Source organism: Leopardus geoffroyi, chromosome C2 (assembly GCF_018350155.1).
Source record: "Leopardus geoffroyi isolate Oge1 chromosome C2, O.geoffroyi_Oge1_pat1.0, whole genome shotgun sequence".
Classification (NCBI taxonomy): Eukaryota; Metazoa; Chordata; class Mammalia; order Carnivora; family Felidae; genus Leopardus; species Leopardus geoffroyi.
Genome location: NC_059333.1, coordinates 67,852,124 through 67,880,113, shown reverse-complemented (window position 1 = coordinate 67,880,113; position 27,990 = coordinate 67,852,124). Strand labels below are relative to the sequence as shown.

The 27,990-nt window shown below is 40.8% G+C and overlaps 1 protein-coding gene across 4 annotated transcripts in view; it reads right to left on the bottom strand.

The window, feature by feature from the left end:
• The window catches only part of CD86 (CD86 molecule), a 67,487-nt gene that overhangs the window by 25,384 nt on the left and 14,113 nt on the right, over window positions 1-27,990 (bottom strand). Inside the window, exons 1-2 of one of the 4 annotated variants that reach the window (XM_045502238.1) lie at window positions 17,595-17,773; window positions 5,432-5,481 (exon numbers count right to left, since the gene is read on the bottom strand). In XM_045502238.1, coding sequence (XP_045358194.1) covers window positions 5,432-5,481; window positions 17,595-17,611 — 67 coding nt within the window. In that variant the 5' untranslated portion in view covers window positions 17,612-17,773. Of the gene's footprint in view, window positions 1-5,431; window positions 5,482-17,594; window positions 17,774-27,990 lie in introns of those variants that run through there. The other 3 variants (XM_045502237.1, XM_045502235.1, XM_045502236.1) reach the window with 3 other exon arrangements.

Here is a 27,990-nt window from a genome sequence, read left to right as displayed (position 1 = left end):
GACTCAGTATGTCCAACCCAAGCACTTCTCTTCATCTTTCTTCCCCACCCCAACCTCAGGGTCCAAAACACTGTTGGAGCCTTTTGTTCTGGGCTCCCTCAACAATGAGAAGACCTCCTGGCTGTGCTGATCTACCTGACCCTTGGTTAGCATGCTGTACGGAAAGAGAAAGAAGTAAAAATGTGGAAGAACAGATTGAGTCATGAACAGTTAGTGTGAGAAGCTCTAGAGTTTCTCAAAGAAGAGAAAATGGAGGAATGGTATGTAAACAATAGTTGAAGAGATAAAGATTGTGAATATTCAAGTTGAGAAGAACTTGGGTCCTCCGATTTAAAATACATTCTAAGTATCAAGTAAGATAAATGAAAATAAGTTCACACCTAGAAATGTTGTGGTGGAACTGCTAAACTTAAAGCATAAAATATTTTTTCAAACTTATAAACTCATTCTTTAAAAACTGAAGAAAGAAAACCTAAATGACAATTAGATTGAAATGTCCTTAGCAACCAAAGAAGACAGTGAGGTCATAACTTCTAAATGAGTAACACACACACACACACACACACACACACACACACACACTAAATTTTAACTCCAATTCAATGGATTAATGCAATTTCAAAAATTATGAAAATTAAAATAATTTAGAAACTTTAGAAAGTATGTACGAAACAATACTGAGTAAATGTGAGAGATTCTTATATATATTGTGATCATAACTGTATGCAACTGTTTTTACTGTCTTATCTGTTGCTTTATAGTAAATACCAGAAAAGTGATTTTTAAATGGGGAAAGGAGTTGAATGCTTTTTAATAGACAAATATATAAGAAGAAGGAATTAAAGAAAGTGAAAATGAAACCAAGAATGGGTAAATACTCTTAGAGGGTGTTAAAAGTGTTTTTATACCTTTGAAACTATGGCCCTGGAACTTGGCCCTATGGCCTGACAATATAAGAGGGGGTCACTTCTGTTGAATAGATTGGCTCCAGAAGTAAAATGTTGCTTATATAGTAAGGGCTACTAAGTGTTTGTTTTTGTTTCCATAAATTACAACAGTCCCATGGGGGCCAAAATTCAGAGTTACATATTCTGAAAATGGTATTAAGATCTCTCACAAAGTAAAAATAAGCCATAATATCTCAAACTTTTAACTCCTTTCTGAAGGAGTCTGTCTACCATTGAAGCCTCTGTGTTCCCTATTCAAATTGAGCACCTGGGTCCTCAGATCAAAAGTGCACTGTAAGTACCAAGCAAGATAAATGAAAATAAATCCACACCTAGAGAAATTCTCTTTTCCCAGTTTTATTCTTGCTTCTAAACAACCCTACACTTATCCTATTCAGTGACCATCTCCCACTAAATTATCATGGCTGACAGCCCATACTCTTTATTTTTCACAGTGTGAGCAGGGGAGGGGCAGAGAGAGAGGGAGACACAGAATCTGAAGCAGGCTCCAGGCTCTGAGGTGTTAGCACAGAGCCCAACACGGGGCTCAAACCCACAAGCTGTGAGATCATGACCTGAGCTGAAGTTGGACACTTAACCAACTGAGCCATCCAGGTGCCCCTTTTTTCACTTTAAAGAGAGAGAGAGTGAGTGGGGGAGAGAGGCAGAAGGAGAGGAGGGACAGAGAGAGAGAGAGAGAGAGAGAGAGAGAGAGAAAGAGGGAGAGAGAGAGAATCCTAAGCAGGACCCACACTCAGCTCAGAGCCCAATATGAGGCTTGATTCCATGACCCTGGGATCATGACCTGAGCTGAAATCAAGAGTCGGAAGACCAATGAACTGAGCCACCCAGGCGCCCCCCAGCCCATACTCTTTGGAACTTACTAAACACTCTACTAAAATGATGAATTACTTTTGGGATAAGATACCACCTACTGGGTTGCATGAATGTATTTCAAAAGACCCTGAAACAGTAGCTTAGCATGGAATGACCCCAATAGGACAACTATTAGGCTTCATGACAATTCTTTGGGAATTTTGCAATTAAGTCTGAAGTATCTGCTCACCTCCAGGTAGTGATTTTAGTGACCACTATCAACAGTAGCAGGAAATAGGAGTGAAAGTAACCACATATACAAACATAATCTCCATGCAACCATCCGCTGGGAACCTGCAAAAATCTGGGGGAAAACAGTGGACCTTTCCATAAGATGTGGAATAAGGGTTTGACCCAATTTTATGTAAATTTTAAAGTGAAAAAAGACTTCCGGTTATACTCCGGGTACATTCATTGAGCCAGAGGTATTAATCAAAAGAAATGGGAAGCACTACCAGACAATAAGAGAGCCATCAACAAAAGTCAAACAAGAAAGAAATTTCCTTCTGATGTGTGAGCTACTGATTTTCCAAATACCACTCTGGCTCCAGCTTTAAAGAGTTACAGAGGCGCTGGGACAGCAGCAAACAGAACTTGACAGTTAAATGTGTCTCTCCAAGTGGCACCTAGAAATTCCCTTAGCTTTATAAATACAAAGCACAAATTGTAACCTAATTCTGCAAGGCCCTCCTTCCCTTTTCAGTCTTAAACTCTCATCCAGTTTTCATCTGAAGGGCAGAGGTGGCCACTATAATGTCTAATTTCCACAACTAGGGGAAGACACAAAAGATATGGGGGAGAGGAAAAACAAAATTATTTTGCTGCACTGCTTTATCTCTGCCATCAAATAAATCATTCAACCCTGCATTTTTGCTGCAGATTAACTGGGCCAACTGCATCTCCTTTCTTCCCTTGGATCCCTGCCTATGGCCGGGTCAATGCTCACCAACTCAGTAAGCAGAGATGTGTCCTGAGAAGAAAGACAGATAAAATTCAAGTTGATTCTTCCCCTTCTCTAAAAAGAATGATATCTGTTTTGTTGTTGTTCTTCTTTTTGTTGTTTTTAATAGCATGTGAAGCATTGACAATGCTACATTCTAATTCTAATCCGGTATCACCATTTTCCTAGCCCAATATTGCAATTTTTATTGCCAAATATATAGCTTATACTTTTATTTATTTTTTATTTTTTTTTATACTTTTAATGCCATAAAACTTAAGCAGTTACCATTTGGGGGGTTATTTTTAAGGTTTCAATACTGGTAATTCTCTTTTCTGAGGTTAAGAAGTGTCCAGGCAGTTTCAAAGTTAAAACAAGGGCAAAAGTGACATCTGGACTCAGTTTTGATAGGGTTTCTCAGCTTTATTCTCACTTTCAGTGTGCAGAATCAGAAAGTTTAGGGGAAAATGGTATCTCAGTTCAGATTTTTCTAAAAATTTGTTTCTAAGCCATTTTTCTTCATTTTTCCCCCACGTCATAAGAGCTGGGCTGGCCACTGTAATGAGAAGGGCGGGGGGCCCAAGCATTAGAGACAGCTGAGGTGTTGGCTATAGGGAAGGTGGAGGACGTGCTGGTGGGGATCTTGTGACCTTGGCTGAGACATAAGTGACCTTATCCAACAAAGTTGTTTGTATCTTCAAGGAACAAATCCTACCACTTATGAACAGTTCATGAGCAACAGTTAGGAGAGGAAGCATAATGTCAAGGTTAAGTGAATAGATGCTGAATCTACACTGTGGGGTATGAATCTAAGCTCTGCCACTTATACCTATGTTGGTCTTAGACAAATTACTTAACCTCTCTGGGCTCTTTTCTACATCTATAAAATGGTGAATCAAAATAAGACCTAAAGCAGCAAATTATTGTAATGTTCAAATGAGTTATTGTTTATAAAATGCTTATAACAGTACCTGGCACAAAGTAAGTGCTACACCTAAGTATTTGTCAAGTAAATAAAATAGGAAGTAGAATGGGAAGGGCTTCCTGCTGGATAATGTTCTCCAGAGACTTGTCTTAGCCCCTTTCTCTCTTACTCTTGCTCACATATACCTTATGCCTCCCCAAGAGCTAAAGTTAGCAGGTTATTGGCCCTGGATCGTAGAAGCTTCTGTTCTGGCCTAAATCAGTGAAGTGGTCAGTTAGCACAACTATAGACCTCATACTCATGGACTCAACAAGCTCCAAGGTGCTAAGTAGAAAACAGAAATCACAAAAGGCCTGTCCCAGCTAGCATCAATCTGAGGGAGCATCTCTCCCTAGAACCTTGACTCCTCATCACAGACAGCAGGCATGAGGCCAATGGCCATGGGCCTGGTGTGCAGCCCTCTGGAGGAGGTGAACTCACCAGCATGCTGGTTACTGAGGGGCAGCCTGCCTCCTGCTATGGCCACGCTTGGGCTCAGCTCACCCTCCTTTCCTGCCCCACATAAGAACTGGGATGGTTTCTCTCTTGGTGCTGAGGGTGTGGAAAATGAGCAGCAGGAAGGGGTGGGAGAGGAGAAACTAAAGGCACCCAGTCACAGGGTGTGCGGCAGGAACCTCGATCAATCCCAGTTTATAGATGAAGAAACTGAAACTCAGAGAGGAGCAGCAAACAGGGAAGATCTGAGTTTTGTGAGGCCTGAGTCTTCTAAAACATCTTTGTTGAGGGTGGGGAGGGATGGGGAGTTCTCTTTAAGAGAAAGAATATAGAATTCAAATACAAAATGCCCATGGCCAATACAGTGGCACCCAACAGAAGGAGAATGTGATGGAGAGGAAAGCTGCAGTGGAAAAAGACAGTGGTCTTAACTATTGTGGTTAAAATATCGTATTTATGAAAATTTTACCAAAGCATGAGACTCATGATCACACTACTAGGGCCCCTTATGGAGGCTCAGAGGGGACTTTGGAAAGTGTGAGAATCCCTGAAGCTCAGCTTCATTCACTTCATGATGAATCCACTGATGCAACAAGCTGAAGGTCACTGAGGTAGGTAGCAGGGCTGGGCTTCTTGATCTTTCCAGTAAACAGTGGCAACTATGATCTATGGGCATGGGCTGGTAGGGAAGGCAGTGGAGGAGGAAAGGGAAGGTAGGGAACATGGAAACCAGTGGTCCCTAATGGAAGGCTTTCAGAAGCCCATCAGCTATTTTCTAAAAGCCAGAGAATGCCAGGAATGGGGACAGAGAAGACCAGAAGGAAGTATGTGTGGAGCAAAAGAGTTAAGCCTCAGTGGTGTCAGAGCAGGGGCCTTCCCATAGCTCCCTGGGTGCTGCTGGACAGGCCAGTGTACCTTACTTTGTGTATCCAGTACCATGAGTATAAGATGGCAAAGGAGGAGGATGTGCAGAGGGGTGGAGCTCCATCCCAGGTTACACCTGCCATTGGTTGAGATACCTGTTCTTAATCATGATGCTTCCTTCTTCTCCAGAAAAGTGTTTTTTTTGTTGTTGTTGTTGTTGTTTGTTTTTTTTTTTGTTTGTTTGTTTTTGTTTAATGTGGTATTGTGCAGCACTGTATAGAAATTAGGTAAAATCCATCAAGTCTCAGGCCTGGGCTCAAAATGCTCAACTCATTGGGAGACAGTAGAAGGATTCTAGGACTTTACAAAGTCAAAGGTTCTTACCAGAGAGCAGGAGGGCCATCACAAGGAGAGTGTGACTCAGTCCCATAGTGCTAGAGTTAAAAAAGAAAAGATAAAATTTGATTAGAAAATGACACTGAAAATCAAAACATGACATGTGGAGTTTGAGATTCACTTAGGCCCATGGATGTGGCAGAGACCATGCTATGTATTCACCAAAGCTATTTCCTTTTCCTCCTGGCTCCACAGATATGCCCTACATCCCAGCCTCCCCTGCAATTAGGTGGGCCACGTGATTGGGATTCTAGCCAGGGGAATAGTAGGCAGAAAAGACTGGTGTTGCTTCCAGACCTGCCAACAAAGCTTCCTCTCTCTTTGTTCCCTCTCCTGCCTTCTTAGATGCAAAGAATCCAGAGGAAGAATCCAAGGCCCCAGAGGATGGCAAAGCCTCACTATGAAAGGAACTGGTTTAGTGAACAAGTTAATGAAACAGCTCTTTCCACCCTAAAGTGATCAATATTGGACTGTAGCATGAGCAAAACATAAACTTTTATTGTGTTAAGCTAATGAAATTTTGGGGATTATTTATTGGAGTAATTAGCATTACTTATCTTGACCAATACAATGGGTTTGATGGGACAAATAAAGAGTATGTTTAGCAATCAACTTGCCTTTGGTTTCCCTGTGATTCTCGAACTTTAATGTGCATAAAAATCATCTAGCAGATCATGTTAAAGTAGTTATTTGGGCCTTGTCCATAGAGATTCTGAATTAGTAGGTAGGGTGAAACCCATGTCTAACGAACTCAGAGGTGATGCTGCTGCTGCTGGTCTAAGGACCCCTCTTTGAGAACATGATGGAGCCAAAGAAAACAATAGGCATTGCTTTATACTCTCATCTCTTTCTTCCTCTCCACCCTCCCTCTTTCTTTACTCACCCATTTATCCCAACTTAGACAAAAAAGGCTGTAGAATGGCTTACAGGGAAGCATAGAATAGGGGAGAATGACCAAAATTAGAAACAGTTGAAAAGCAAAACAAATGCAAGAATAAAAAATGGAGCCTTGTACAAGCCCAATGCTAAATGTTTACCATAGAAATCTGCTCATCCTGCATGGTTCAGGTCATAAGTTTGGCCTATAGCTTTTTACCAAAGTGAAAATGAAAACCTAATTGGTGAATTAATCTACAGATCTAATTAAGATACAACAAACCAATGCCCAGGAGAAGATGCACAACTATTTCTTATCCAATAGAAGAAATGTCTTCCTTAGGGGTGTCTGTCGAGGAGCCATCTCTGATCCATTTGGGCTATGCTAGATACCCTTTCTCTCTGTTCCCATAGCACTCAGCATAGAACTTTGGGCTATAAGTGTCTGTTATGTTTCTTGCCTTCTAGACTATAACCTCTTTTTTTTAGTTAAAAATCTTTGAATAGATTATACCTGCACATGGAACTAAATTTAAAAGTTAAAGGTGATAAATAGTGGAAAGCAAGTCTCTCTCCCAATCTGCCCCCTAGCTATCTAGTTTTCCTCCACAGACATAACTGGAGTGACCACTGCTATCTGTTAAGTTTCTTGCCTAGACTTGCAGTTATTTTAAGTAAAGCAGAATGAAAACATAGACCCATATTCTTTTTTCATTTCATTTTTAAACACTAGTGGTAGTATTTTATACACAATTTTGCACACTTGCCACTACCTTAGAGGTTGTTCTGTATCAGTATGTACTGGGTATCTTCATTCTAACAGTTGCATATTTTGTTGTATTCTATTGAGTGATAATAATTTATTTTACCAGCCTCTATCAATAGATGTATTTTGCTGCAATGAAAAACCTTGATAATATGCAAAATCACTGTGGGAGTAAGCTATCTTCCTAGAGGTAGAATGGCTTGACCAAAGGGTCAAAATTAATTGCAATTTTAATCTTTGAAACATTGAAAAATTGTTTTCCCCTAAGATTATATGTTTATGTCCCCTATGAGCATGCTTCTTTTCACATAGCTTTTGCCAACATAACATGTTCTCTAATTTGTCATCTTTACTAATAAGGAAAGTTAAGATGACACCTCATTGTAATTTTCATTTTTATTATTTTAAAAAATTTTTAATGTTTATTTATTTTTGAGGGAGAGATAGAGCATGAGCAGGGGAGGGGCACGGAGAGAGGGAGACACAGAATCTGAAGCAGGCTCCAGGCTCCAAGCTGTGAGAATAGAGCCTTATGTGGGGCTCAAACCCACAAACCGAGAGATCATGACCTGAGTCAAAGTGGGACACTTAACCAACTGAGCCACCCAGGTGGCCCCTCATTGTAATTTTTAAAAAATTTTTTTTGGGGTGCCTGGGTGGCTCAGTCAGTTAGGTGTCCAACTTCAGTTCAGGTCATGATCTCACTGTGAGTTCGAGCCCTGCAACAAGCTCTGTGTTGATAGCTCAGAGCCTGTAGCCTGCTTCGGACTCTGTCTCCCCTCTCTCTACCCTTCCCCCACTCACACTGTCACTCTCTCTCTCTCTCTCTCTCTCAAAATAAATAAACATAATAATTAAATTTTTTTTAAATTATTTTTCACTCTGGTAAAATACACATAACATAAAATTTACCATTTTACCCATTTTTTTTTGACAGAGAGCACACACATGCAAATGGGGGAGGGGCAGAGGGAGAGGGAGAGAGAGAATCTTCAGCAGCCTCCATGCCCAGCATGTTGTGGGGCTCAATCTCATGACTGTGAGATCATGACCTGAGCTGAAATCAAGAGTTGGAGGCTTAAGTGACTGAGCCACCCATGCGCCACCCACCCCCTGCTCTTCTTTTGAGAAAAAGAGAGAGCGCATCTTACTCATTTTTAAGTGTACAGTGGTTTTAAGTACAATTACATTATTGTGCAACCATCATCACCATCCATCTCCAGAACTCTTTTCATCTTGCAAAACAGAAACTCATTACTTACTAAACACTAGCTCTCTATTCTCTCCTCTACCCAGGCCCTGGAAACCACCATTCCACCTTCTGTTTCCATGAATTTAACTACTCCAGGTGCCTCATATAAGTGGAATCATACAGTATTTGTCTTTTTGTGACTGGCTTATGTCACTTAACATAATTTAATCAAGGCTCATCCATGTTGATTGTATCAGAAATTCCTTCATTTTTAAGGCTTAATAATATCCCACTGTGTGTATATGCCACATTTTGTTTATCCATTCATCTGTTGATGGATATTTAAGTTGTTTCCACCTTTTGGCTGTTGTGAAAATGCTATGAACATGGATGTACAAATATCTCTTTGCAGCCCTGCTTTCATATCTTTTGGGTGTATAGTCAGAAGTAGAATTACTGGGTCATATGGTAATTCTATTTTTAATTTTTGAGGAACTGGCATACTGTTTTCCACAGCAGCTGCATACTTTTACATTCCCATCAATAGTGCACAAGAGTTGCAATTTCTCCACATGTTTGTCAACATCTGTTATTTTCTTTCCCTATGGTATTCATCCTAATGGATGTGAGGTGGTTCTTACTGTAATTTTATTTTTTTAATTTTTATTAAAATTTTTTTAAGTTTATTTATTTATTTTGAGAGAGACAGAGACAGTAGTGCACATGGGGGAGAAGCAGAGAGAGAGGGAGAGAGAGAATCCCAAGCAGACTCCACACTGTTGGCATGGAGTCCAATGCAGGGCTCAAACTCATGAGACCATGGGATCATGACCTGAGCCAAAACCAAGAGTTGGACACTTAACTGACTGAGCCACCCAAGCACCCCTCTCACTGTAATTAAAACAAATTTTTTTTACATTTATTTGTTTTTGAGAGACAGAGAGATACAGAGCACAAGTGGGGCAGGGGCAGAGAGAGGAGACACAGAATCCAAAGCAGACTCCAGGCTCTGAGCTATCAGCACAGAGCCTGATGTGGGACTTGAACCCACAAACCGTGAGACCATGACCTGAGCTGAAGTCGGACGCTCAACCAACTGAGCCACCCGGGCGCCCCTCACTGTAATTTTAGAATGAATTCCTTTTATTATGAGTTTGAATATCTTTTCAAATGTATAAGAGATAACATTTCTTGTTCCATGTACTGTCCATACATTTCTTTTACATACTTTTGAATCTTTGGGCTTTTTACAAGTTTTTCTTAATTTGTAGGAGCTCTTTAATATTTAAAAAATTAGTGTGAATTGGTAACTACTTAGAAAAGTAGAGCTTTATGACACTGAGTTGCAAATATGTTCAGTTGCTGAAGCACACAGTATGTGTTCAGTATGTGAATCTCATACTTGCTCCCAATTAATCTGTCTCTTCCTTCCAATGATTTCAATAGGTTACAGAGCTTGGGCATTATCTGTTGGGCCAGAGCTGACACCACTCAATGGTAGAGCCTAGAGAGTTCTCTGTTTGATTCCTGTGCACTTCCTCATACTAAATCACCACCAGCATCCTATTTGTCATAGAAACTGAGGACTGGGAATCCTTTGAGTCTGAACTACGATCTACTATAGGAATCTCCCATTGTTTGCAATCCAAAAATCAGCGTGTTTGACCTAGCCAAAGATTTGTTTTTCCTTGAGGTGATGTGTTGGACAGGGACACAAAATCAAATTATATTTCACTGTAAATTTAACAAATCGCCTTTAATTCAAATTATTACATGAATCAGTATGGCCCAAGAAATCTTGGACAGATGGTCCCTGTAATTCATATATTGGGGAGAAACACTGCATATGACAAGGAAATCAATACCATTTTAACTTCTCTATTTGGAAATTCTCTCTTCCCCTGAGGGAAAACTGCCTCTCCTTAACTTCCTCTCACTGATACTGGTGTCACTCTCTGGAGCTATGCAGAGAAACCTTAATACACTTCTGCAAAAGCCCTTTAAGAATTTGGGGGCAGAGATTACATCCCTCCTCAAAATCCTGGCCCAGCAGTGAGTCTTTTTAGTAAACTTTACTAACGTTAATTTAAAGATTGCACACTGTCCTGGACAATACTTTGGACATTTTGTTTGTCAGAGGCCCTCGTAAAATATGGTGCTAAAATACTTGAGATTGACATGATCCTCTATACCCCATGTGAAGAATTTCTCTCAACTCTAGACATGGCGTATGTGTGAGGATGCAGGCTTGGGTTGGGAAGCCAGTTTCTTCAATGTTTTCAGCTCTGAAGAAGAGCAGAAACGTCACTGTTCCCTCAGGAATAAACTCTCAACCACAACCACAAGTCATTGCTTTCTCCAGAGGGCCTGAGAAGTAGATACTCTTGCTTTTTAAGGGAGCGAACAAAAAGGGGAATGGGAGAGGAAAGAACCTAAGAATTTACGGGGGGATTCTCTGAGAAGAGATTTCTGTCAGTGGTGAGCAGAATAAGGTCTGTAGGTAGGTGAACTGACCAAAAATCTAATAGTAGGTTTTTGCCTCCATGTAGCTGGAGGCCCATTGTAGAAACCAAAGCAGAACACCTACCCTAGCACCCCACTTTCCCTTACTGTATATGCCTGGCTCATCATAGACCATGAGTGAGAGTCAGCTGAATGACTATTTACACTTTTATTCCTCACAGCCAAGTGGGATTATCTGCCCCCAAGTTACAGATGAAGAAACGGAGCTGCTGAGAGGTTAAGGAACTTGCCCTAGCCACCCGGTAGTAAATGACAGAGTTGAGGTTTAAACCCACACAGTATCATTGTGTTCTTTTTAACACTGATAGAGTTCCTTTAAAAGTTCCAACCAGTTTCAGCTGTGCTGTGGGAGCAAGGAGAAAGGATTATGATTCTACCCACTCTTAAGGTAGCAGGGGAGCAGCACATCCCAAAGGCCAAGTGTGAAGGTGGCTCCTGGGATCGGAGTGTACATTACAGGAGAGGCAGGTGCTGTGATGGGGGTGGGAGGAGCCAAAAGGGAGTTTCTGTCCGAGCTTCTATTCATTCCACAAATATTACTTGAACACCCTTTCCGTGCCAGGCAGAGAATGTTCCTCTCCACTCCAGCCCTGAACAGGTTATCAGCGTTCTAGTGTGGATTTAGCTGTAGGCACAGGTTACTGTGTTTCAGCAAGTCTCACCTAGAAGAACTCTGGGGGAAATTCAGGTATTTGGGCAGAAAGAGGAGGGGAAAAAGAAGGTATCTTTGGTGTCTCAGATCTGAAGGAGCATGTGGGATCTATTTCAGGCAAGAGGCTGTATGAAGGGAGGTGGGGTGATGGTGGTTAGCTAGAGGGTGAGACTGGGGAGTGCAGATATGATGTCACAGGAAGTGAGAGAAGAATTCAAGGTACAAGCTGGTGTCAACAAAGAAAACTGTTTCCTGTTTCACAACTTTATCTAGAGTATTAGCCATGATCAGTGTATCAGGAAAAATGCTAAGTTTGCTGGTGTCTAAGGAAAATTGTTTGATCATTGAGACCTTCTCTCATGTAAACATTTATTGAATTTACTCAGTGACAGACTTGTTCTACAGGTTGTGGGGGATGTAAAGATGTGTGGGTCTTGGTCCCTCACTCAGTACTAAAAAAAATGATAGGGTGTACACATATAACTACAATTTAAGTTCTAGGATCAGTGTGGAAGGTGGCAATGCTTATCTCCTCCTGGCACATACAAGAGTCCTTGCTCTAAGCAAAGCAGGAGATGATGCTGCAGCCTCCATGGAGGGAAGATTAGGTCGGACTCAGTCCAGTACTCTGGGCCTGGTCCTTTGCCTTCTGTCAGTTCATCCTGTGACTGGACAAGCCAAGCTTGCTGTACTGGCATTGTGAGTGAAGTCCAGGAGGATCACAAGCTGCCTGGGGCCTTGGTTTGCCTCTGGTTTGACATGCTGCATGAATTACGTCTCAGAGCACCAGAATCTGAAGGTATACTTTTAGAGCAGCTATTATCACCTTTGAGGTACTGGGAGGAATAGGGTAGGCTTATTTCCTTTTTTATAAAGTTTCTGAACTACAAATTCATAAGATTGCTGGGAATGGAATGTGTCTGAATTTTAACAGGGCCTCTGACAGGGTGTCTTGTGATATGCTTGAGAGCAATATGGAGAAATGTAGGATCAATATTATTAGTACAGTTAATGTCTGCAAAGCTGTGCCCTAATATCATTCATTCATTCAACAAATATTTATTAAACCAGGTGTTGTGCTAGCTGCTTAGAATATAATAATGAACAAAACCAGGAACCTCTTCACATGGTTGGTTATAGTTTAGTGAAGGAGCAAAAGAATCACACAGATAGATGTAAATTTGTTAACAATGACAAGTGCCACATAGGAGAGTTTCACAGTAATTTGAATGCCTATAATAGGACTAGTCTTAACTGAGATCTGAAGAATGATGTGATAGATTAAAGATGGACACATACTCTTTGTTACTCCTCCCATGAAGAGGTGAAGTCTAATCTCTCCTTAAATCTGGGCTGGCCTTAGAGACTTCTCTAATGGAATACAGCAGAAAGGATGTTTCATAAAAAGCCTTGCAGCTTCTGTTTTTCTTGGAAGACTCCATCATGGAAGATGTCCCACTACCCTAAGACCACCATGCCAAAGAGTCCATGCATTGATGTTTGGGTCAACAGTCCCAGCCGAATCCTGCCTTCCAGCCATCTCTGCCAAGCCACAAGACATATGAATAAAATCTTGGATTCTCTAGGGGTGCCTGGGTGGCTCAGTTAGTTAAGCGTCCAACTCTTGATTTTGACTCAGGTCATGATCTCATAGTTCATGAGATTGAGTCCCACATTGGGCTCTTTGCTGACAGTGTGGAACCTGCTTGGGATTCTCTCTCTCACTCTCTCTGCCCTTCCCCTGCTCATGCTTTCTCTCTCCCTCTCAAGATAAATAAATAAACTTAAAAAACCCTTGGAAGCTCTAGATCAGAGGTTAGCAAACATAGCCTGCAGACGTAATCTGGCCACCATCTATTTTTATAAATAAAGTTTTATTGAAATGCAGCTATACCCATTTGTTTAATTATTGTCTATGGTTGTTTTTTCATTACAGTGGTAGAGATGAGTAGTGGACTGTCAGGCCTGCAAAGCTGAAAATATTTTCTATCTGGCCTTTTGTAGAAAAAAATGGTGACCCTTGCTCTAGATTAGCACCATCCACTAGAAATTTAATGCAACCACATACGTAATTTGAAAATTTCCAATAGCCATATTAAAAAATTAAAAAGAAATAGGTAAAAATTAATTTTAATGATATGTTTTCTTTAATTAAGTATATCTAAAATATTATAATCTCAACATATAATCAATATAAAATTATTAATGTATATTTTACATTCTTTTTTCTGTACAAAATCTTGTAGGTGTTTTACACTTACAGAACTTAGATGAACTACATTTCAAGTGATCAGTAGCCACATGTGGCTAGTGCCTACTGAATTGGACAGGGAAGTTCTATACTAGCCCATTCACTAACTTAGTACCAACCACCAAGTGACTTCAGTTGATGCCATGAGGAACAGAAAAATCACTCAAAACCCTGCCCAAATTTCTGGCCCACAACATTGTAAGACAGAGTAAAATATTCATTGTTTTAAGCTGCCGAGTTTAGGGGCAGTTTTTTAGGTAAACATAACAGATTGAAAACTGCCAGATAGGTGAAGGGGGTAGCTTGGAAGGATTCTAGGCAAAAGGAACAGCAGGTGCAAAGGCACCACGGCAAGAAGGACATGAGGGAAGGTTGATGTGGCTTAAATGACTAGAGGGGTGGGAGACAAGCCTGGAGAGGTCAGTGGAGGCCAGACCATGCTTATCTTAAGGGTCAGCAAAGGATTTTGGTGTTTATTCTGAGTGCAATGTGAATCACTGAAGAAATTAAAGTGGAAGAGTGACATAATCAGGTTTGTACTTTGAAAAGATGACTTTGGCTACTGTGTAGCAAGTGGATAGTAGGGAAGTCAGAACAGATGCCAGAAGACCAATCCGTTGACTATTGCAGTCATTTAAATGAAGAAGATGGTTGTTTGGTCTAGGGTGGTAGTGGCAGAAGTAGCAGTGGATAGGTTCAAGTGATATTTAGGATTATAATTGACAGGATGTGGTGATGGATTAAGTATGGGAGATGAGAATAAGGTATTAATTGATTGGTTTATTTATTCATTCATTCAACTGAGTGTCAGGAATCACTCTTATTTAGTAGACTAATACAGTGGATGCTACAGAGTTTTTTTACTTTTTCACTTGCACAAATAATGGGAAGTTCATTTCTTTAAGTAGAGTAGGATAGCTTAATGCAGTCTGGTATGTCAGATGAGTTTATATTTGATGTCATAGAAAATTGAGAGTTTGGGATTGATGGTCTGGAAGCAGAAAAATTATGTAATGAAAGTTTAAAGAAAATGAGCCTGTCAGTGGTCTGAGGAAGGGGTGAGGGCTGGTATCAAGAAAGCCAATATTAACTCTCAAAGACCTCAGATGAAGAGGCTGAACCAGCATACGGACAAGAAAGAGAAGAGCATGAGCAACACCTTGATGAAAACGTGAACACTTCCTGGTGTCTGGTGGGCATAGATGATTGGCTATAGATGTGTGTCACCCATCTTGAGCTTTGCTAAGCTCCCATGCCAAACATGTCTCTTTCTAGCTCACGCTGGATCATATGTCTGACTTGGTCTCCAATCTCTTCTTGGAGCAAATCCTCCTGGACTCCCATTTGTGGAGATTTTTCATACCTAACACTGCCTTAATTTGATTAGGTGTCCTTTCCCATACCCATTTGGGAGCACAATGTTTCCACACAGATATGAGGGGAACAGCATCAAAGATGAATAGGTACAAAGAAAAAATATCTATGTAGATTCATATGGGGGAGAAGGCTGCTTTTATTCGTTCCCTGATATTGTAGGTAACTAAAGTATTAAAATTAAGAGTCCATTCCCCTCACTCCCGGAAGAAGGAACGTACATAGCATGGTTAGCTTTCCAGTCTCCTTATAGCAAGTTTGTGTACAAGACAGATGCCCCAAAATCAGATATTTTTGAGTCAAGGAGCATCTCTTTTCCAAATTATTAATGGTTTTGGAAACCATTTTTTCCTTTTTTGCCAAAAGGTGCCTGTGGGTAAGCATCATGCAAAGTTTTACAGGTGAGTCTGTGCACATCTGGTCAAGGGCTCTGCCTACCACAAATAAGAACCCAGAACTCACTAAAAGGCATTTATGCCAATCATGGCCCCTTAAGAGGGCCCCTTCCTGTTGTCTCAGAACCAGAACCATGGTGAAAGAGAGAAAGCCAATGTATCAAGGGCACAATTTGAGGGACGTCCCCTCTCCCCATTCTGTGTACCAGCCCTACCCTGGTGCTTGGAATTCCCAAATTACTCATTCCTTGGGTTTAGGCATTTTTGAAAGCCCCTATTAAAATGCAAATGCTAGCTAGAAGGGAGAAATGTTTTGTTTTTAGCCATTAAGAGTTAAGTTCAAGTTAATGCAGCTAAATAGGAAATGGAACTCAGAAAGAAATCATACTCCTAAAAAGAGGGAGAATAGTGAATGGGAACTTTCCTACCCTGATGGGGAGATGGAAAGTGCCGAAGACATATTTTTCTTCTACATATATTCAAAATGGCGTGTATTTCCCAACCTCAGCCTGAGTATACCCTGATGTATGGTTTAGAAACTAGTCTCTATATTAGGTTAGAGATGAGGATGAAGGTTCAATAAAGGATTGTGCACCTAGCCTATGGCCCTATCCTTCTGTACTGCCCCCCTAAACCATTCTTATTTGCCTGACCATGAAAGGTGAATTGTCGACCCTTGCCTGGACACTGGATAACCACTCAGGAACCTTCCTACTCCTTGCTTGTTTCAGACATGTTAGGTTCTTACTCTATTTCTTCACAGCTTCAGTCTCCTGGGAGAGGGACCCCCCAAACTTATTTCTCACCTTTTTGAAACATGGTATTTGAAACTTGATTTTCTCCTGAAGAATCTGGCCTAGCTCACTTTTTTACCTTTTATGCTCTTTCTTCTCCCACCTTAGCCTCAACTCCATAAAATCCAATTCTCATTACCACCAGGAAGAGATATCTGATATCCAGGGCTATTAGAGCAACCAAAGTATCAAGCTCAAAGACAGTCATTAAACAGTGGGTACAATCACAAAAAGCCATTTCCTTCTCTTCAAAGCAGTGTTGCTATACAGTCATTTTAGTGTGACTGTTAATACTATTTTCCCACTAAGCTAGAAGCTTCAAGAGTACAAGGACCATGACTTTTATGCTCTCTGTTAAAACCCAGGACACAGTTAATCACTCAGATACATTTAGAACATGCTAATGAACAGAGATTTATAAAAAGCTTCCATTATACACAGGATAGCTCATGTAAATAGTATCAATGGTACCTGCAACAGCAAACAGATGAAATAATATAGAACTGTGAGCTTGTGCACATAATTAGACTCATTTAAGTCCACAGCCTTAGTCCCAAGATTGAGGTTGCATGTCAGAGGAATAGATCATCTCCCTAGTTATTACAATTTGAGAGGAGTGGGAAGTTCCCTTGGCCAAAAATTATTTTCACCTGTCTCTCCTTAAATAACTATTAGTGGAGGCACTATTTTAAGCCCATTTGCAAATGCAAATATGTTCATGGTATACAGAACACGAGAAACCACTGCATGGGCTCTTTTTGGACCTAAGGCTTTCTTTTCAAATGAGCTATTGGTCTCTGGTGCCAAGAGGAGCCAATATTGTGAGGGGCATTTAGATGGGAAGAAGAAATGGAGACAAAGAGACAGGAAGAGAAAGTCCAAATAAGAAAGCAGAGACCACTGCAGAAGCTGTGGGTTTTGCCCCAGTTCTCTGAACTTCTCACTGGCCACAAGGGGCTCAGGCAGGGCCAGCATCCTTGGATACTTTCTCCTGCAGTGGAGCTCCTTGGAGCCCCCAGCACCCTGAGGCCAAGGGCAGCTGTTGGTTGTTTGGTAAGTGGTACCTTCTGTTTCCTGCCTGTCCTGTCTCTTAGCTCACCAAAGCGGACAAAGGATCTGGATGGAAGAGACACATTTCTATAATGTCCTACCTCCAATGTAGCCAGTCTCAGAATCAAGCCTGATGGTCAAAAGTTTTATGCACGTATTCCACAACCCTTCTTACCTACTCCCTTGCCAGCCATCAGCCCAACCTCTGAACATCTGCCCCAGATGTAGCTTTATCAGACACCAAGCTCCCAAAGCATACAAGCTTCATAAGAACATACCTGTCACAAATGCCCATCCACTGCAGCTCCCAGAGACCAGATGTATAAGCTCAGTGACATTCCCGAGGAACACAGAAACAAGGTGTTAAGAATAAACAATGAGGAGCCTTTGTGAGCTCCCCATAACTTCCTAACACTCTTTGTAGAGAAAGAAATAATGTCAGGGCTGAGACTAGAACTCAAATGCAGAAAGGGGAACTGACAAGAAAGAAATAGCACCACAGACAGGGGCTGGTTCCAGATAACTTCTGATGGCAGGTGGGCATTTCCACCGATGAAAATGACTACAAATGCACTGGCGGAGAGTGAGTGAATGTAAAGCCCTGAGGAAACTCCCCAAAGGCAGCCCAGCCACAAACATGACAAAGACTAACAGAGATCCAGGAGTGTAGCCTTTGAGTCCCATAGGTGAAGGTTCAGCTCAGTTTAACAAGTGTTTTATGCAGCAGCCATGTACCAGGTACTGTTTCCGGCTTGGCAGAGCTGCAGGAGGCAGTCTGCAACCACAGAGCCCAGAGACTGGGTATTTTTCTTCTCACCCCACCACCCTACAAACCATTCATTTGAGTATATCTCCGTGGATCCTGCTAGGAGCCAATTAACATACACAGCTTGTTTTTAAATTATCCTCATCTAATCCTAATTATCCTAATGTAGAAAATTTGGCCCCTATTCCTGGAAGTGGGTGCTACTCGAGTCTGGGGACAAGTCACCAGCAGAAGAGTGATAGGTGTGTGAATGCCAAGTGGATTTTTCCAAACCTAGTGCTTCAAGAGGGACAGGGGGACAGGCTTCACACATATAATTCTGATCCAAATGTATGGCTTCTTTTCCTGATCCAATCAGGCCCTGAAAAGCCCTCTGCTCAGTGGGTGGGGGGGGGGGGGCGGGTAGGCGTTTATGCACCTCTGAGCCTGCAGCATTTGCATTCGGGAGAGAAACAGCTCCCTGTGAACATGCCTCCTCTGATCTCTTGGTGGCTAGCTGGGCCCTGCAGGACTAGAGAAATTAAAAGTAGCAAAGGGAGAGCTGTTTGTTGTTTGGGTTGAGAAGAGCACCCAAGCAAGGACATGTGGTGCAGGGGAAGTAGCATAGCACAGGTTTGGAACTGGTAGTCCAAGGTCAAACCCTGGCTTGACCACCGGGCCCTGGACAAGTTATTGAACATCTCCCCATTTTAGTCTTCTCATCCAGGAAATGTGACCAGCATCCTTGATGCACTGTTCTGAAAAACAAATGGGATCTTGCATGTACATCACCTGGCACAGAGCATGATATGCAGCTATTTAGTCTTCATTATTACTTTTCTGTCTTCCTGCCAGACTTTACAGTTCTGACTTTGACCTTTGCGCAAAGTTGATCCTTAATCACTGGAAAGGTGATGATTTACAGGTCTGTAAACTCCTCACCTTCCATCCAGGGTCTCTCAAACCCAGAGGGCTCTTATGTGGGTCCTGGGCCCTGACTCATAGGGTCTTCACTTCCTCTCAGCGATTCTCTGTGCATACCTTGGAAACTTCATCCTTTACTCGGATAGGCACCACCTGGGGTTTTCCTCTGGATTTTACAATCATATATTTTTTTTTTATTTGAAAGGGTCCATTTAGTTTCCTTATTGTAACACATGAAATTACCCATGTATCAGAGCACAGGAGAATTGATTTACATACCACTCCGTTTTCAAGTTTCCTTCTCTTCCTTATACTCAGCAGTCAAAATATCAGATAGGCTAAATTGGGAAGTCTTGCTATCAAAATATTTAGAATAGTATTTCCCAAACTTCAGTCATTCTAGCTACTAGTACCACTTCATATCCATGTAAAAATCTGTATTATTTTTTATGCATTCATTTTAATCTTGACTTATTTTAAAAGGAATCTTTATATAAAAATTTTAAAGAGCAGTATTATTTACCAAAAATAAAGGGTGAGTTCAAACTCTGTGCTTGTTCAAACCTGTTGTTCAAACTCTGGCCCCACTAGTTAATACCTGTGTGTTCTTGAGGAAGTCACTTAATTTCTGAGCCTTAGTTTCCTCACAGAGGTAATATTAAATGTCTCATAAGCTTGTTGTGAGGATTAAATAGGAAGACATGTATATGGTACCTCACACAGATCCTGGCATACGGTAGGTTATTTAAAAAAAAAAGTTTTATTGTTTTCTCTTTTCCATATCCCTTCTCTCATCTCCTTATTTCAGGTCCTGATTAGAGTAGTATCCAATGCACTGTAACAGAAGTAATGGAAGATAAGTAGTGAGGCAGGCAGCAGAAATAAAGGACAATTCGGTGTCACGGAATTCTTTAATTCTATGAACTAATTAGCATTGCAAGGTTGTTTCAGGGACCTCAAAAGTCATTTTAGTCTCTCACTGAAGCAAGGACTCCCCTCGGTGTTACCTGTAATAGATGGATGTCCAGTCTTTGCTTTCTTACTTATGTTGGAAAACTCACTACCTGATATGACAGCTATGAGAGAAAGGTCTTCTTTATAATAATCCCAAATCTCCCACCACTCACTCCCCAGTCCCATAAGTGTCCCTGTCCTGTTTTCTAAAACTGCCAGGATATGTATTTTTACCCCTTCACATGGAACCCTCCAAATAATTGAAAACAGATATATCATAAGTTTCCTCAGTAGTCTTTTCTCTCAGCTACATATTATCAGTGTCCTCAACTGTTCCTCATATAATGTGGTCTCTAGAACCCTAACCAGCTTGGTGCTTCTCCCACTGGCACCTGTCTCCCTGAATGTGTCAACATACCTCTTTGCAGAAAGGGCTTACAGAATGAAATGGATAGTGACAAGATCACTTTCACTAATGAGTCAGAGATCAAATTAGCCTGTACACAGTTGTACTGGAGTGGCTGACCATGATTTTTTTTTCAAATGTCATGTCATATCACCACCTCTTGGCCCCATCTTATTTGTACGTCAGTGTTCAGCCAATCAAAATTACTCTGAATCCTCTTTATGTCTTTCATTGTACTAGTCATCCCTCCAATCCTGTGCCACTCAAAAATCTGATAAGGAGGCCTACCCAAGAGTCATAAGAGCCAAGCATGCATGGGGTTCAGCAGTGATGGTGGTCAACAGTATCAAATGCTGAGATGAGGTTAAACAAAATGAAGAAAATCAGTTCCTTGTGTTTAGTGAAGAGGAAGTTACCAGTAACCTCAGAAAGTTGCTTTCTGTGTGGGGCTGCTTCCTCCATGCCTCACTCCCAGATGTTCTCATGTCTGAGGAGGCCAAGGCTACAAGAAAAAGCAGCAGGAGGGGAGTGGCTATAGATGGTAGCTGGGTTGGGGGGGGAAGAGATATTCCCCTGGGACCACATGGTTAGGATTTACTCTGAGGGTGGAGGGGCAAAGCTAGAAACTTGTGGGCATTTGGAAAGATCCAAACACTTAGCTGAATTTTCCAATTCCAGCTATATATTTGTTTGCTATACATAAATGGCTTCCCATGGCCACCAGTCAAGAAGCACTCTAAAAATATTCTAGGTGCTGGTGGTTCTAATATAGGACAAAATAATTTCCACAAATAATTATAGAGGCATTACTTATCGAAATGTTAATTAGCATTTGTTTTCTGAGATTTCTTGACACATAGATTTTTGCAGGGGAGAAAGCAGAAGTGACTTAAAGTCAAAGGCACTTTTGGACTTTTGTGAAAGCTCATGGAAGAGATAATATAGATGTCCTAAAAGGGAAGAGAAAAGAGAGTGCTTTTGAGATGCAAGAGGAAGGAAGGGCAGAGTTGTTTGGGTCCTGTGAGCAGAGGGATCAAACAAAGCACTCCCTCTCAGTGCTCCCAAGGGGATAACAGCTTTGGGAGTGATGGCTCATGCCTACAGAGGCAGTGCACTTGGTTCATGGGCCTCAGGAGATAACCTCATTTCCCACTGTGGCATAGGGGTGGAGAGCTGCCAGACTTCACAGACCACCATGGTTTAGATAGTGAGGTTGCCAATAGCAACCAAAACCGTCTTGGGATTTGAGGCCCTTCCTCCTTCTAGGCACTAGATAAGCTTCCTGAATTATGACTGGGCTGTAAGAAGGAAAGGGCATCCCTGTATGATCAAGATGGAATCCCCTATCCAACTGGTAGAATAGGTTTCACAGGTGAGATTAGGTTGAATTAAAGGAAACATGGGAAGTGACCATCTCTTACATACTTGGATTCATGGACAGAAATTCATACCCTATTCATAGTTCCTAAGTTATTTTTAATTTAGAAGTGATGCAGCACAGGGTGGTCCTGTTCTTATTCCCAGCCCTGCTGCACAACCTCTCAGAGTGCAGGAAGCCACAACCACTGTCCCCAGAACCTGACTTTTCCCTTTTAATGAAACTCTTCTGGGTCCACAAACAGGGTTCTCTGATACTGCTTGAGAGAGAACATAAAACATTTGCTGTGAATTTTTTATTTTACTGCTGTTATAAAATTGTATTTCGAAAACCCTTCATCCTTAAAACATAAACACACTAACTGCTGAGAGGATGAAAAGAGAAGCCACAGACTGTAAGAAAATATTTGCAAAACACATAACTGATAAAGGACTGATATCCAAAATGTACAAAGAACCCTTAAAACTCAAGAAAACAAACAATTCAGTCTAAAAATGGGCAAAAGATCTGATCATACACCATACCAAAGAAGATACACAGATGGTACAGATATACATATTAAAAGATGCTCAGTATCATATGTCATTAGGGAATTGCTAATCAAAACCATAATGAGCTACTACTAAATACCTGTTAGAATGGCTAAAAAAAACCCCAAAAAACAAAAAAACAAAACTGACAATACCAAATGCTGACAGGGATGTGGAACAATGGCAACTCTCATTCATTGCTGGTGGGAATGGAAAATGTTGTAGGGACTCTGCAACTCATTGTGGCAGGTTCTTATAGCACTTAACATAAGCCTACCAGGTGAACCATCAATAATGCTCCTAGGTATTTACCCAAATGAGTTTAAAACTTATGTCCACACAAAAACCTGTGCATGCATATTTATACCACCTTTATTCATAATTGCCCCAAAGTAGAAGCAACTGAGATGGCCTTCAATAAGTGAATAGATAGACAAACTGTGGTATGTCCATACAATGGAATATTATTCAGTAATAAATAAAAATGAGCTATCAACCCATGAAAAGACATGGACAAACTTTAAATGCATGTTGCTTAATGAAAGAAGCCAACCTCAAAAGGCTACATACTGTATGTTTCCAACTAGATAACATTCTGCAAAATGCAAAATCATTGAGACAGTAAAAAGATCAGTGGTTGCCAGAGGATGTGAAGAGGGATGAATAGAGGAGCACAAGGGATTTTTAGGGCAGTGAAACTTTCTGCATGATACTGTAATTAATGGTGTATATATGTTATAAATTTGTCAAAACCCACAGAACTGTAGAACCTAAAGAGGGGACTTTAATGTAAAGTGTGAGTTTTAATTAACAATATTGATTCATTAACAAATATACCACACCAATGCAAGATCATAATAACAGAGGAAACTATGTGCAGGGGAGAGGGTATATGGGAATTCTCTGTATGGTCTGCTCAATTTTTCTATAAATTTAAAACTGTCACAAAAATAAAGTCTAGGGGCGCCTGGGTGGCTCAGTCGGTTAAGCGGCCGACTTCGGCTCAGGTCATGATCTCTCGGTCCGTGAGTTCAAGCCCCGTGTCGGGCTCTGTGCTGACAGCTCAGAGCCTGGAGCCTGTTTCAGATTCTGTGTCTCCCTCTCTCTGACCCTCCCCCATTCATGCTCAGTCTCTCTCTGTCTCAAAAATAAATAAACGTTAAAAAAAAAATAAAGTCTATTAATTAAAAACATACACACACACACATACACACACACTATGTAAGCACTGATTCCTGGTAAAGCAACTAAGTTAATAACATGACATTTTAGAGGGCTTCTACCCCGTGGGTAAAAAAATTAGCATCAATTTCACAGTCCAGAGGTTCGCTTCTCCATGTTGCATACTTGTAATCAAATGCCATACATAAGACATTGCTGCGAAACATCTCTAGTTTTGTATTTATGCCCTCTATTTTGACATTTTTTGCATCTTTCTGGTACAGAATCATAAATTTTCATGTCAGTTCCTTGCGTACATTAAAAAGTCCCATTGTTTTCTAAGGGCCAGATCAATAAAAAAATAGCTTTCAGTTCCATGTTTCTGGAGGAACATTCTTAGAAATGTAGTAAGCTTCTTTTTTTCTTTGAGGCGGAGATACAATGTTGACCTATGCTTAAAAGCAATTTTATATAGTTAAGCATTGGAGGTTGAGTCTTTTTCTTTCAGCCAAACTTTTACAGCCTCCATATTTACATCCTATAAGAGGGTCACCAAGGTTGGGGGAGATCCTCACTCTTATAACCTCTAGCGCAGTCTCCTCTCTAGTCCTGAGTTGGTTTGTTTGGTCTCCTTGGCTGCCCTGGGGTATCTTATTTTATTCACTTTCTCGTGATGCAAATTCACACCCATCATTCATGCATGTTAAGAAAGAGGGAACGTGTATTGTTTCTTAATTTATATTCGATCAACTTCTGAACACAGAAACTAGGACTCAGTGACACACTTTTGCCTAGATGTCCTCTAAGGAGAAGTCAGAAAGGCAAAGGACACTAACAGTTATTTACAAGATCCTACTTAAGATCCTTGTCTGCATTTTCTCTCAAAACCAAATGGTGGCTTAATAAAACATACCTAAACTTCAGCAACAAAATTTATGTGGGTTGAAAATTACATTTGCATGTTGTAAAAGGTAGGGTAAGGAAAAATTGTCAAAAGGCTAAGTATCAGGATGTGCACATTTTAGAAAAACAAGTAATATTGTACCTGGGATGACTGTGGCATTTACATGATCTGTTACTTTAGCTGTATGGGCAAGTGGAGAAGATTAAGAATGTGGCTCTGTGTAGAGCTCAGGCTAAGGACACCAACCCCAGCTAGTACGGAGCCAGCCATCCCAAACCCAGGGTCTGAGAGTGGTCAGTGGTCTGGTGGAGACACGGCGGAGTGGGGTGGAGGTGTGCTGTGGCACAGTCAGAATTGGGAGTTTCTGGGAAGTGTGATATCTACAGTGTGGTGAGTGGAGATACTTCATTGTTTGCCCCTGTGAAATAAGGCCCTGGGGGACACTGGGGGACAGGCCCTAAGGAGCAATGGGGAACTGGGGCCACAGATCAGGAAATAAGACCAAGCCAGAGAAGGACTACAGCCTGGGGAACTGAGGAACTCACCATTTGCCCCCTTGGACACTAGAGATCAGGATTATAGCAGCAAGACCACATCTGGAGCCCCCCTCCCACCAGCTATGTGTACAGACACTTCATAAAACAGACTGGGCAGAGCTTCAGGAGTGGTTCCGATGCCCATGGAAACTAGTAATACTATAGACTCTAGTGACACACAAAAGCACATATTTTTATTCTTTACCTTTGTTTCCACCCATCTTTGTATCTTAACATTATTTCCCACTTTCTAATAATACTTTAAAATCCACTGATGTAATTGCACCATTTGCAATTTCTACTTTTTAATTTGCCTTCATTCATTCAACAAATGCTTATCCAGCCCTAACTAAGTATGGGACTTGGGCTGGTCCTGGGATACAAGGAAAAGCAGAGGGTCCCTGCTCTGCAAGAGCCTGAAGGTGAGTGCAGGAGACCTATACCAAACTGGTAATATCAAGGGGCCTGCCAACAAGTGATTTTCAACAAAAACAGCTTCAGTTACTAATGATTAAATAACATCTGAAGAGCATGTGGCAGATATTAACTAGGTTGTATAGGTCACAATTAAGAAAAATTTCCCCAGGCCCTCTGACTCAGGAATAGACTTCTCTAAGAAATATTGGTTCTCCTTCAGTTCATATTTTAAATGGTCACTGTGTCTGCATGACTGTCAGTCACAGATGGCACAGCAGAGAACTCACTCTGAGAGAAGGGTAGATGAAAGTGATACTTAACTTCTAATTTAATAATTCTATATTCTAGCTATTTAGTAATGTTTACAATACAAGAATCTCAGGACTTAGAGAATCTCAGGACTTCTGAGAGTTTATACAAAAGATGGCCTGTTAGTTAACAAATAACAAAACCACGTAAAATCTTTCCAAGATGAATGAAATACATACAGCAGCAAGTTTAAAAATTGATGCCAATAAACTACCAACATCAGTGATGGCACTTTTCAGAATTCAACAAAGTAAATATATGATTCCAAACATATTATTTCGATCTTTAGTGCTACCTGGGAACATTAAACCCAAATTCACAAGATTGTGATCTCTGAATTTAAAGTGGCCCATTTGCTTAAAGATATGCCCTTACGCATTCTGAGAAACTGTCATCTCTTTCACAAAGCATCTGACATTTGCCATTTCCTTTAAACCTTAGTTAGAAGAAATAAAATGAGGTAATATTCTAAGTATAAAAGTTGCTTAAAGAGTAAAGTCCATATGCTTTTTCCTATTTGTGCAGAGGAGGGAATATAATACATAACAAAACTAACACATTTTAATAAATGGCAGCATATTTCAATTTTACGGAAGCATAATCTGAGAAAGCACCTTTTTATGCAAAATATTTATATAAGAACATAAATAAAATGTGCTCTACAAAGTAAAATAAAATAGATTGGGGCATATAGAACACAGCCAATATGACTAAGCTTGTTAAACAAAAAACAAAAAACCAAAACCACTGGATTTTTTAAAGCTTCCATTTCACAATAGGGTCGAAGGAGGGGGCATTGCACATACAAAGGCTCACTTCCCTGTGGCATCTTTGTAACCAAAAGCAACGAACATAAGACTACTGGGAACCCTTAAAATACGTATTTATCAACCTGGATTTGCAATTTTCAAGTTGGTGGTACAGAACCACAAGGTGTAATTTTGTAGCTCCCTTCACATGCCTTTATCTGGAAGATTCTAAAGGTCCACCACCACTTAGACATGTTGCCACTTACAAGAAATTTTCCATATCTATTCATCAGTGATGGACATTTGGGCTCTGTCCATAATTTGGCTATTGTTAATAGCACTGCTCTAAACATTGGGGTACATATGCTCCTATGAATCAGCACTCCTAAATCCTTTGGACGAATTCCTACTAGTGCTATTGCTGGGTCATAGGGTAATTCTATTTTTAATTTTTTGAGGAAACTCCACACTGTTATCCAGAGTGGCTGCACCAGTTTGCATTCCCACCAACAGTGCAAGAGGGTTCCTGTTTTCCACATCCTCGCCAGTATCTGTTATTGCGTGAGTTGTTAATTTTAGCCACTCTGGTGTGAGGTGGTATCTCAATGGTTTTGATTTGTATTTCCCTGATGATGAGCGATATTGAGCATCTTTTCATGTGTCTGTTGGCCATCTGGATGTCTGCTTTGGAAAAGTGTCTATTCATGTCTTCTGCCCTTTTCTTCACTGGATTATTTGTTTTTGATACAATGGAATACTACTTGGCAATGAGAAAGAATGAAATTTGCCATTTGCAACAACGTGGATGGAACTGGAGGGTATTATGCTAAATGAAATAAGTCAGGCAGAGAAAGATAGAGGTCATATGTTTTCACTCATATGTGGAGTTTGAGAATCTTAACAGAACATCAGGGGGGAAGGGAAGGGGAAAAATAGTTTCAAACAGAGAGGGAGGCAAACCATAAGGGACTCTTAAATGCAGAGAACAAACTGAGGGTTGATGGGGGTGGGCAGGGGAGAGAGGACAATGGGTGATAGGCATTGAGGAGGGCACTTGTTGGGATGAGCACTGGGTGTTGTATGTAAGTGATGAATTATGGGAATCTACTCCTGAAGCCAAGAGCACGCTGTATACACTGTATGTTAGCTAACTTAACAATAAATTATATTTAAAAAATAAATAAATAAAAAGTAAAAATTAAATAAAAAATAAACATTTGGCAAATGACATTAAACCTTTTACTAATAAATTCAGATTCCTTTGATATTTCTTGAATAATTCTAAATACTGAAGATAAATACTAAGTGCTAATTAATTTCTAAATCTATAAAATAAACTAGCACCCTGCATTTTAAGAACAACAACAAGGGGCGCCTGGGTGGCGCAGTCGGTTAAGCGTCCGACTTCAGCCACGTCACGATCTCGCGGTCCGGGAGTTCGAGCCCCGCGTCAGGCTCTGGGCTGATGGCTCAGAGCCTGGAGCCTGTTTCCGATTCTGTGTCTCCCTCTCTCTCTGCCCCTCCCCCATTCATGCTCTGTCTCTCTCTGTCCCAAAAATAAATAAATAAACGTTGAAAAAAAAATTAAGAACAAAAACAAAATTTCCAGTAAAATAAGATGTCACTCCTCCTACTCTTCCGCCATGTGAGTAAAGGATGGT